Source organism: Thamnophis elegans, chromosome 4, assembly GCF_009769535.1.
Source record: "Thamnophis elegans isolate rThaEle1 chromosome 4, rThaEle1.pri, whole genome shotgun sequence".
Taxonomy (NCBI): domain Eukaryota; kingdom Metazoa; phylum Chordata; class Lepidosauria; order Squamata; family Colubridae; genus Thamnophis; species Thamnophis elegans.
In genome coordinates this window covers 43,963,367-43,976,429 of record NC_045544.1, presented here as the reverse complement: position 1 = coordinate 43,976,429, position 13,063 = coordinate 43,963,367, and the positions used below count along the sequence as shown (strand labels likewise).

At 39.4% G+C, this 13,063-nt stretch overlaps 1 protein-coding gene across 1 annotated transcript in view; it reads right to left on the bottom strand.

Moving 5' to 3' along the window:
• Positions 1–13,063, bottom strand: part of EYA4 (EYA transcriptional coactivator and phosphatase 4) — a 122,498-nt gene that overhangs the window by 73,523 nt on the left and 35,912 nt on the right. Inside the window, 1 exon segment of the mRNA XM_032216984.1 lies at positions 4,110–4,159. Coding sequence (XP_032072875.1) covers positions 4,110–4,159 — 50 coding nt within the window.

Genomic DNA, 13,063 nt, shown 5'->3' with positions numbered 1-13,063 from the left:
CAAAGAAATAGTCTGGTATCATCTTTTAACAGATTTTATATAAGGCATATAGCTTTCTTACCCTTGGAGCAATGCAGAAGAACACATTTACCCCTTTTTGATAAACAGCCTTCTGAATGTATAGATGACTTCAAAAGAACTTATCCCCACTTATCTTTAATGGTCAGACAAATTTATAACATGGCAGCTTTAGGTCTAGCACTGATGAAATTACCTAATTTAGGTAATGAAATGTTTGTAAGAAACAACCAAGCTCAGACAACTCTCTCCTGACAGTTTAATGTTTAAATATTCATAGTGCAAATGATAAACCTTAGAATAAGAACAACACAATTAGTAATTGCATTGAGATAGTAAACATGAGAGAGAGGAAATAGCAATAGCCGTTAGACTTATATACCGCTTCATAGGGCTTTCAGCCCTCTCTAAGCGGTTTACAGAGTCAGCATATTGCCCCCAACAACAATCCGAGTCCTCATTTTACCCACTGCGGAAGGATGAAGGCTGAGTCAACCCTGAGCCGGTGAGATTTGAACAGCCAAACTGCAGAACTGCAGTCAGCTGAAGTAGCCTGCAGTACTGCATTTAACTACTGCGCCACCTCGGCGCTATACCATGTTGCTACAAATCAAAAATACATGCTTCGCTTAATTTTCTCATAAGAGCTATTGGATATTTTCTAATTTCTTGACCCTGAAACTTGCTCAGAAATTTTTGGCCATCAATTGATATGCTAAGAAGTGAATATAATAACAGATGGTTACAGATATAAAAAGTATAATTTACAGGTTTCCCTTAAGAACATAAGACCTTCGTGGAAATATGTGCTTATGTACTTTTATGTGCCCATCAGTGATGAGTTCCAGATCCCGGTGCAACTGGTACAGTGCACAGGGTCCGGCATCCACACATGCACGTGTAGCATGCGCGCACACGGACATGCATCCTTACCTCTACGACACCTCCGCAACATTCAGCTACTCAGCGGAGCATCGCAAAGGCGCCGTATGCTCCGTGAATGGAAGGGCTGAAGAGCTCAAATACAGGTTAAGGAGCTCGGGTGGGCCCTCTGGAGCACCGTACTGGAAACAGTACCCCATACTGGGACGTACCACCTGCAAACCCATCACTGTGCCTATGTTCTGTAATATACATGTATCTTCAACCTACAACCACAATGAGCCCCAAATTTCTGTTGCTAATTGAGACAGTTGTTAAGTGAGTTTGTTCCCCATTTTGCAACATTTCTTGCCAGTTGTAAGCGAATCACTGCAGCTGTTAAGTTAGCAACCGGTTGTTAAGTTGAATCTGTCTTTCCCCATTGATGTTGCTTGTCAGAAGGTTATATGAAGTTGATTACATGACCCCAACACACTGCAACTGTCATCAATGAGTCAGTTACCAAGCATCTGAATTTGATCACTTGACCTAAAGCTGCTACATTAATTGTAAATGTGAAAAATGATCATAAATCACTTTTTTCAGTGCCTTTGTAATTATGAATGTCACTAAGGTACTGTTGTAAGTTGAGGACTACCTGTACTTACAAAGCAATGGGAAGAGCAATTTTAGGATTAATTATATTGTGATTTGAATATGCTAAATATCATTTTTATAGATATTGTGTATTATTGAAATTACTAAGTCCATTACTTTGAGAGTTCCTAAAGGGAACTTTATTTTATTTTTACCACACACACACACAATCTCAAGACGTCAACAATTAATTGTTTCAACAATTAATTGTTTTCAAATTCAAAGGTTTAGAACTTAAGCTGTGACTTTTCAATAAAGTATCTATTTTTCCCCAGGATTTTAACTGATCACTGCCAGCCTTAAGTGAAAATGGCATATCTGTTAAGTTTTGATGAATAAATGACAAAAAACAATTTTTGGGAGATTTTTTGTTGAATTATATCACTTTTATGCTGTTAAAAATGAAATAAAAGCAACATATTGATTATATCTATTTAAAAAAAGGGAGGGGAGCTTTATATCAGATGTACATTTCACATGACTGTGGATGGGTAAGAATGGACTTGGACTTTGCTCTCCTATGACTTCATCTAATAATTAACATTACATTTTAACATTTTAGTGAATCAAGCTAATTCGAGTCGTAGTATAAATGAAAACAATGTGCAATAAGGAAGATGTAACTCTTCTAGGTGAAGCCCACTGATTTTGTCAAACAAATATTAGTAAGAACTGAAGTTACTAAAAAATAAAAATATATAAATTGCAGTACCCCCCCCCCACACACAGAATATTATATAACAGAACCAAGCACAATGCAAAATGAGACTGGATGGATCTGTATTTCTTTGTAGGAAGACTAGTTATCATAGATATTTCAGGAATATATTGTCCTTGTAGTAAGCCATATATAATAATATTAAAATATTATGGCTAGATATGCTCAGTTTTTTGTAAATGTAGGTTTTCTTATAGGTTTATATGATAGCTATGAAAATAGTTTAAATGGAATAAACTATAATGATACTTTTCCTAGCAGGGCATGATTATGAGATCATACATCAATAATGTCTTATCCAATAGCAACTTGAAAAACAAGTTCAAGGAGAGAGCTTCTGATTAAAAACAAAGTCACTCTGAAGAGCCCCATTTATTCTTTGGCAATCACAGCAAATACTTTCATTTATTTGGATGAATTATTGGGGGGAAAAGTCATCACAAACCGGGTGACCATAGGAAGATACTATAATTTGATTTAAAATTAGTGAAGAAAGATCTGCAGTCCCAGACTACACAAGTAATATTGAAGCATCAATTTTAAAGAAATCATTTTCATGCTGTGTATCTTCATAATCTAAATGAAATTTATTTGATGTTTCAAAGTACATATATACAATTTATTTAATGATAACATAAAAATATTTTCAAGTTTCAAGTCCTTATTTAAATCATCATTTAAGTAAATGTCTCCTTGAATTTGAAAAATATATATTAAAATAATGTAGGCAATCTAATGAAAATTACTAACTTACAAAAAGATAACATTAATAATTCATTATTATTCCCTTTCCCCCTTCACTAAACTGCAAATTAAATATTCTCTTTTTGTTCATAGCAGGTATATACTGGACTCATTCTTTCCCTAGATGTGTTTTTATATCAGTAAATTCCTTCAGATAATTATGTAGGCCACAAATAACAGCTTGCATATTTCTTGTAAAAGAAAAGCTAAGACAAAGAATTTGCTGATACACTCATGTCGCTCCAAGAATTCTCCTGACAATGTTCCCACCCAACCTAATTACTTCCCTACTATAAAAACATATTCCATCTGCACTTATTCTAATACTCTCAAGTCCAAAACCAATACACAATAAAGTCAGTTAAATAAATTAAGGATTGAAACCCATATAAAAAATCCTCAGAGATTCTGCAAGGGAAAGCATCTCCAACATCCATTTTATGCTGACATTTCACTTTATGTATAATATTTTCTTAAGCCCTGTTTATGAAAGAATTATCATGTTCCAGGCATATATTCTCCACCATAGCACGCTCTTAGTGTCACTCTAGTTTAAGGTTTATTATTGACTTTATATAATACTTTGCTCTACTGTACAACAAATTTTCATTTGAAATGTATATAGCAGCAATCTCCAAACTTTCTGGCATCAAGTGTCAGTTTTGTGGAAGGCAATTTTTCCACGAAAAAGGGAAGGATTATTTCGTGCTCAATCTACAACCTACACATGTGCAGATGACATTTTGCTTACTCGCCCACTGATTGCACAACTCAGTTTCTAACAGGCAGGTAATAGTCTTATTGTATTGCAAAAATAGAGACAAACACAACAAACACTGAAATGTATTATATGTAATTTTTATTGATATCTGTTCCATTTTTATTTCATGTAAAAGACAGAAACAGATGTTATAAATCATAATCCATATTTTGCCCTAGTTTTAATCTTGGCATATACAGTATATGTATGTATAGTCCAAATCATGGAATAAATGTTCAGCATTTTTAATTTTTGATAATAATCCACCCTCTTATTTTCATTATTTTTGGCTTTAATTATTAGTTTTATAAATAATTTAATAGCTGATTATCACTCAAATGTGTCAAATACCTGGAATTCTGAGATTCTGAAACATCTAAATCTGGGCACGTTTTTTTCACCTGCAAAAAAAGAAATAGAAAAAAATCATGCTTACAAGTGATCATAACCACAAAGATTTCCTCATTTGAAGTTCATGCACTTACCTCATAAAAAATGAATATTTATTACTCACCACAATCTCTGTAAAATGCTTCTCATATTCTACTATATGGACATACGATGTACAGAGAGTGTTTAATTATTCTATCAACAGATTCCAACTTAACAGCAGTTTGAGAAAATTTGAAGTACAGAAATCAAACATCTAAGTTTGTCCACATAGAAATCAGAAAGACAGGCTGTTTTCAATTCTATAGAATTGTTTTCTGAACTGATATCCACTTCAAGCTTTAATTAATAAGAAATATTTATTGATGATGTTCAAAATACAAGTGAAAATCATTGTTGTATTTTATTTAAGAGCAATAAATAGCAAGCCTCAGCTTCCCCTTCCTCCACTTTTGCACCTGTTATCAAAAACTCAAAAGGTATTCATTACCAGTGTTTAATGCATCAAGCAGTGGTGGGTTGCAGGTGGTATGCCCCGGTACAAGCATATAGGAGCCTGCCCGGAGCACCGGGTACCGTTCTGGTATGGTGCTCTGGAGGGCCCACCCGCCCGCCTGAGCTCCTTACCTGTCCTTTAAAGCCTTCGGTGCTTCCGCGCATGCGCATAGCGTGTACAGTGCCTGCATGACACTCCGCTGAGCAGCTGGAGCATCGCGGAGGCTTGCAGAAGCGTTGCTGGCAGCTACAACACATACGCCTGCCTCCTGCATGCGCGTGCTGCATGCGTCCATGTGGGTGACGCCGGAACGGGCTCTGAACCCACCACTGGTACCAAAGTACATGATTTACAAATTAGTGAATTGTTTAATATTTAGAGATGGGGATGTGATGGGTCAGCAATTAAAGACACTGAACGTATGCAGCTGCAAAGGTGACATCCTGGGTTCAAGACCTGAGTGGCACACAATAGGGTGAACTCCCATTACTTGCCACAGCTCCTGTCTACCTGCAGTTTGAAAGCATGCAAATACAAGTAGATAAATAGGTACCAATTTGGTAGGGAGATAACAGTGTTCTGTGTGCCTTTAGAATATAGTCATGCTGGCCACATGACCATGGAAATGAGCCTTGCTAAAAAACCGATATGAGCATTACTTCCTAGAGTTGGATACAGCTAAACAGGAGAAACCTTTATCTAATACTTTGAGAATAAACCAGAGTGCTCAGTAGAGAAAAAAGAAAAGTATTAAGAGAAGAAAAATAGGTAAATGGTCCATAAGGAAATGAAAGTACTTCAGATAGTAGACACAATAGGACTGGGCTAACAATTTAAACCAAGTATTTGTAGAATGTGTTGACACAAGGAAGGTAGCCTCTGTGAAGAGCTAAAGTAGCCACATCCCACAGAAGGTTCTTCCAGAGGTGGCTGTCCATATGTGCTTGTAGAGATAATGTCCTCTTCTAGCTTTGATTTAATGTTACTTAACTATTTAATAGAAGTGTTTGATATCAGGATATGTTTATTAATACAACAGAGATATTCCATAATATATTCTTAAATTCCACTTATATGTGCAGGTGTTATGAGTCTGGTCTGGAGAGAAGTAAAAATCTATATAGAAGCAATGTAGATAAATGATGTTTGAAGATTTGAAGTGTTCTCAAAGTATTAGAAAGGACACTTTGCAGAGTATATGTTGTATAAGTCTTCCTCTAGCTCTGGCTGTGTATATGCATAGAAATCCTTTTCACAGGTGTCACCAGAAATGTAATATATTCTCAAGTATTACAGTATTTAAAAATACTCATTGTTATAAAAGCCTAACTGATTTTATAACAAAATAACAAACAACATTGTAATTCCCTCTTCCAACCCACCCAGCCAACTGAACTAACTTTCTCCCATTTTCTCTCTTCTCTCTAGAAAACAGCAGTATTTACTCCTATTCCATTCCATTCCAGCTGTCTTCTTTCTTAGATGGTCCAGATCAGTATTTGCTAGAATAGAAAGGCAGGCTATAACATAATTTAGTCCATTTATTTATGGTCACTGACTGGTATATATCTACCTAGAAAAAGATGAAAAGAATAAATAAATAGTAATATGCTTTATTCTCATTGATAGGAAGTTCTCCAAATTGGGGGTTGATTAATTCTGACTTCAGATTTTTATAAAAGTTAAAACAGATATGTAAAGTATTATAATCTTACAATGGGAGTGATGGTGTAAATTTGAAAAATATGTTCACTGAAACAATTTTATTTACATATATGAGTAATATTCCTGTCATTTGATACTCGAATCTCAATGCAAAGTTTAGTGATTTTATACAAGTAGTCCTCGACTTACAACAGTTCATTTAGTCATCATTTGAAGTTACAAGGGCACTAAAAAAGTGACTTATGACTATTTTTCAAACGTACAATCGTTGCAACATCCCTATGGTCAGATACTTGGCAATTGACTTGTATTTATGACAGTCACAGTGTCCCAGAGTCATGTGATTATTTTTTGTGATCTTCTGACAAAGTCAATGACAAAGCCAGATTCACATAACTGTTACTAACTTGACAGCTGCAGTGATTCACTTAACAACTGCAGCAAGAAAGGTCATAAAATGGGGCAAAATTAACAAATGTCTCACTTAGCAACAAAAACGTTGGGCTCAATTGTGATCATAAGTCAAGGACTACCTGTATACCTTTGCCTCCCTGTGTGAAAATGACGAATTTCAAATATGAACCACACTTCTGCAGTAACTATTGATAGAAAAATATAAAATACAGTTCAATTCAATATTTTCTTTAGAAATCAGATGCTGAAACTATCTTTAGAGGTGAGATGTTGGTGTAATGCACCTATGACTCCCAGCCTGGAACTGCTGATGCAATCACATTACTTTCAATGTGTAGAAGAGAAAAAACTTACTCCCTTGCAATCCCTTCCCATCTAATCTCTCAATTCTCAGAGGTGGTGGGCTAAAAGGAGGCAAAAAATTTGCCTACAGAAATCACTTGTTTTTCTCCCTCCTTTTTCTCATTGCAGAATGGAGAGATTGGAGACGAAGAGATTTCAAGAGAGTAAGCTGTTTGAATAGTATACCTGTGATTCCCAGCCCTGGGCTTCCAATGTGATCAAATTACTTTTGAAGTGTACAAGATGGCACTTGAGCATTTCAAAGAGCAGGGGAGTGGTTAGGAGGCAAACAAAAACCAAAGGTGTGAAATTGAGTTTATAGTTTTTTTTCTTTTTCAGTCTGAAAGCATAGTCACATGATTTCCTATTCTGCTTAGCAGCAGAATTGCTTGTCCCGCTCAAGTGAGAATTGCCTAGTTATGCTGCTTGGTTTACAATAGAACATGTACTGTATTATTTTACAGCAATCCTAGAACATAAACTATAAAGCCCTATTTACATAAGCTACAAAAAGAAGAAAGATGCTCAAATTGATAAGAATTATTTATTATTCAGCCCTAGGAAACTCCTGCAATTTTAAACAATGTACAATTAATCAGCATACAATTCCTATCAATAAAAATTATTAAATAATGAAAATGCATAATGCAGTTATATTTATATTCTCTTTAAAGAGATTACAAAAACAAAACAAAGTTTAGCTGTAGGTAACTAAAAATAATTAATGCCCAAACCACTATCTTTGGGATTAAGATCATGTTCCAAAAACCTGAAGGACAAAGAAATGGATTTACTTAATCACTTAATTACGTGTTGGTCATATGATTACTCCCTATGTATGTAACAATTTTATGTAATGATATTCCATACTCATAGTAAATTTTCTTAAACGTCATTTTCAAATAAGCAATAATAAATATGTTCCAGTGACATGTTTTGAAGAGATTCTGAGATCTATCAACATTTCACAGAAGTCTACATAAAGAAGATTAAACAGTTGCCAATAAATGCTACTGAATTCTATGTCATAGCTCATGTTTTAATTGCTCTTTCGCTTTTAATTTTTGCACTTTTCGTTTAAAATTTGTAACCAATAAAAATATCAGATCCACCCAGAGTGCGTCCTAATTAAAGAAACTTGCAATCTGATACTCCTGCATGCTGTTCACTGGATCATATAAACTAAACTGAAGAACAAATTGGTTATAATAATTTATCATTCTATTCTACAAAATACTTTCTTTTAGCAACTTCCTGTAACTGTAAATCTCTTTTTAGTAATAATTTTATTTTTTATTTTTTGTTACATAAACAACACATGCCCACAACAGTGGGGAAAAAAAATCAAACACACACAAAAAAAACAAAAAACAAAAGACAAGGCAGAGAAAAAGAAACAAAAAACAAAACAAAAAACACAAGTATATGTTATAAAAAAGTATATCAGCTGGTTACAACATGTTTTTGTGCATCTCTTCCATTAATTCATATTAATTCAAATATCTTAATTCAAATGTTTACCATATTAACATCATCATACCTCCACTTTTAGTTGACTACAGTTGTTTAAACATCCTTCATCCTTAACTATGCCAAAGATTTAATCCATAACCACATGCTAGCATTTCATTTACTTATTTATAAAATCCTCCATTAACATCAAATCCTCATATCCTGTTTTAGCTAAACATCCATAATATTTAATACCAAAAATTCCATCCTCCATGTATATAGTTTTTATCATTCTCCTTTCTTTATGTAACTATATTGTATATCATAGCATTTTCCCCATATTAGTTAAGATTTAACTGTATATAGTTTTGTTTTATTTTTAATAGTAATAATTATGTGATTAATAACCTTATATATGGTCCAAAAATATTTCTAACCTTCCCTTCTCATATCCAATTATTATTTATATCAACTCCACATTATACATTACTATCATTATCAATTATTATTCAACTATATCTATTACAAATGAATTTAATTAGGTTTAGCTAGTTTTGAATTGTATTCTTCCATCTATCAGCCTGTGTCTCTCCAGTAACAAAACCTCCTTAATCCTGTTGCCATTCGTGGGTCAAGTTCTCCAAACGTCTTTATGAGCAAGTCCATACAAAAAAATCTTTGCACCTTTTTGCTTATGGTGCCTCTCATATAATGCTGCCGTCTTCCGTTTGTTTCCTTTTTCAGCTTGTCTTTAATTCTCAGTGGTGGTATCAAAAGTTTTGCAGATGATATTTCATAAAGTATAAATTCTTTAATGCTTCTCATTCCTCCTACGCTCTGTCTTTCGAAGTAAATCTTCTGTGTGGCTGCCCCCCCTTCAGACATTCCATCTTTTTCTCCCTCAGAGGTAAACCAGTTGCCCGGAATATCAGCAAGTTGAAAATCTTCATCTCTAACATCCTTCGTTTGTATTTCAAGAACATTCAAACATTCAACATTCTCATTTTTTTCTTCATATTTTGATGTTAGAAACAGCAAATAATCCAGTTTTCTCTCAAATCTATCATATGTGGCAGATAATTTTTGTAGTGCGGAAGAAATCATTTGAATAGAGACTTGAATAGACGCCATATTTGTACGCAGTTAGTATTTTTCCTTTGGAAACTCTAAGGTATTTGCAAGTAAAAACAAGCTGGGAGCTGTACAGTCTTATCTGATCTTAGACCAAACCAGCCAAGCAATAAAAGTGTCAAGTTGTAAGAAGCCAAATTATAGTGAATTGGTTTACATCCCACTTACAGAGGATCAGCGGAGATGTTGGAGTAATCTTTCCTTTGTCCATGTAAATAGCATTTAAAACATTTAAAAAATAGGGTAACCATCGTCCATAAACCAATAAAGAGATCGAAATCGCCGCTAGATTCTTCCGTTCTTTGGTTTCAATTAGCTTAAATTTTTATGCGGACTGTCTTTCTCTGAATAATAAAATCACCTTACCAGCTGGAAAACTTTCACCATTCTTTGGAGCTATCTGCAGTTTCAGTTAGCCTACGGCTAATCCAGAAGTCACTGGCAAAGGAGGTTAAATTCCAAGCCCCCAGAGACTTTGCGAACGTCTCTGGGGTCACTGGATCTCCTCCTACCTTTCACTGTCTCTCCGGGACAGCTTGGGTTCAAAACGAACCGTCCAATTCCTTCGGAAAGACCATTGGCTTACCTGAATGGTCGTTCTCGAGGCGCTGCAGAGTGTCCAAGCTCGGGTTAACTTCAGCTTGCTGCCCAAGGAACTGAGTTTGAAACTTTGTTGTAGCTCCGCCTCCTGGTTGCTCCAGAGGCTCAGTTTTAAAAAATGAAGGAGATCAATAGTCCATGACTGAACTAGTCCAAGTCCAAGTCCAAGACACGAAGGTGCTAAGAACACACCTCGTGGCCCCATCTTAAGGGTGGGTTTGGACACTCCACAGTGCCTCGAGAACGACCATTCAGGTAAGCCAATGGTCTTTCTCCTAGGCGCTGCTTGGAGTGTCCAAGCTCGGGACATGCCAAAGCTATGTCGAAGTTGGGAGGGAAGAAGAAATGTCCGGGGCCGCGGTGCTTGCCACGACCCTCTGTAGAACTCTCCTCCCAAAGGACGCCTCAGCGGAGGTGAAAGTGTCCAGTCTATAGTTGCGTATAAATGGAGACGGACCAGACCACGTCGCAGCACAGCAGGTTTCTTCAATTGGCGCTTGCGTAGCCCAGGTGGCTGAAGTCGCAGCGCTCCTCATAGAGTGTGCTGTTATGTGCGAGGGAACCGGTCTGGCCTGAATCTCGTAAGACAACTTGATGCACGCTCTGAGCCAGCGTCCGATGGTAGAGGACGTGACTTTCTTCCCCATGGAGGCCGGCTGGAATGACACAAATAAGGCCTCCGATTTACAGAAAGGAGCCGTTCGCTTGATGTAAATACGCACCGCCCTCCGTACATCCAATTTGTGCCAAGTGACTTCCCTCTGGTGCTTGGGATGAGGGCAAAAGTCAGGGAGTATCACTTCCTGCACTCTGTGGAAGATGGTGTTAATCTTTGGGACAAAGGCAGGGTCCAGTCTCAATATGACTCTGTCGGAGTGGAAAATGCAAAGGTTGCCTCTGAAAGACAAGGCGGCCAACTCCGAAATTCTGCGGGCGGAGGTGATGGCGATGAGGAAGGTGGTCTTTATCGTAAGGTGGCGTAGGCCCACCGTCCACAACGGTTCAAAGGGAGATGCGGTCAATTCCTGCAGAACAACAGTCAAGTCCCAGGTAGGGTACCTGTGAATGGTGGGCGGGCAAAGGTTGGAACCCCTTTACCTGAGGATGCCGTGAAATCGGTAGCTGAGAGTCAGAAGACAGGATGGTGCTCAGGGCGGCCACCTGTCTACGGAGAGTGTTTGGTGCCAGCCCTTTCTCCAAACCGTCCTGAAGAAATTCCAGGACTTGCGGAATGGTCGCGGAGGATGCCACAAGGTGATGGTTGAGGCACCAACTGGAGAAGGCCATCCACGTAGCCTCGTAGATTCTGACGGTGGACGGTCGTCTGGAGGCCTGGATCGTCTGAATGACTCTGTCGGAGAAGCAATGAAGCCTCAGGAGGTCCCCCTCAAGTGCCAGACGGCCAACTGCAGCCACTGGGGCTCTGGATTTTGGACGACCCCCTGGCTGAGGGAGATTTGCTCCTGAGGTATGCGCCACGGCCGGGACATCGACAGACTGACCAGGTCGGCAAACCAAGTCCTCCTCGGCCAGTGAGGAGCGACTAGGAGCACCTCCGCAGCTTCCTCCAGAATCTTCCGAATGACATGTGGTATCAGAGGGAGCGGAGGGAAGGCGTACAGCCGACCTGGGTGCCAGCGGGATCTTAAAGCGTCCGTGCCCTCCGCCCATGGGCAATGGAACCGGGTGAAGTACCTTGGAAGTTGGGCGTTGGCCGGCGAGGCAAACAGGTCGACAACCGGGTGGCCGAACTTCTGAGACAGCTGGTAAAACAGTCTCGGGTGCAGATGCCATTCCGAGTTCTGGATGGTTGTTCTGCTGAGCCAGTCCGCTGTCACGTTGTCCACGCCGGAGATGTGGTCTGCTCGTATTGATGCCAGATGACTCTCCGCCCAGCAACCCAGAGTCTCTGCTTCCGACATCAGCACCAGAGACCACGTGCCGCCCTGGTGGTTGATGTAGGATTTGGCGGCGATGTTGTCCGTCAGAATCAGTACATTGCGGCCTCTGACCTGGTCGAGGAAGTGGCGCAGGGCGAGTCTTGCGGCCCAGAGCTCCAGCCACCTGCCCTGCACGACCGCTGTTCCCAGATGAGCACCCCAGCCGAAGAGGCTGGCGTCTGTGGTGATTATCAGCCTCTTTGGCTCCCTGAAGCGTGTGCCTTTGAGGAGGTCTTCCGTCTGCCACCACCGGAGGGAGCGGAGGACCTTCGGTGGACCCGTACCACCCGTTTGGAGTTGCTGGCCTTCTTCCTTTGGAGAGGGAGCAGGAACCATTGCAGTTCTCGCGTGTGCAGCCGCGCCCAAGGGACCACCGTGATACAAGACACCAGCTTCCCCATCAGTTGTGATAGAGAGGATCGAGTCTGACCCGGTCGAGCGGATGCTCCTCACCAGGGTCCAGATACTGTCGACTCGCTCTTGAGTGAGGAAGACTTGGCAGGTTTCGGAATCGATGGTCGTTCCGAGGTGCTGGATCCTGCAGGTCGGGTTCAGATGGCTCTTGGTGAGGTTGACTGAGAACCCGTGAAGCTGCAGGGCCTTGATGGTGGTGGCCAGGTATGTTTGGGCTTGCCCCCTGGACGACGAGTGGATAAGTATGTCATCCAGGTAGCATTCCAATCTGACGGGCAGAGACCGGAGTCATGCAGCTACAGCTGCCAGCAGCTTGGTGAAGGTCCGCGGGGCCGACGAGAGCCCGAAGGGAAGGGCCCTGTACTGGTAAAGGTGATGGGTAAACTGGAACCTCAGGAACTGGCAGTGCGCCGGGTGGATCGGAACGTGCAGATATGCCTCCTTCAGGTCGATCGATGTCA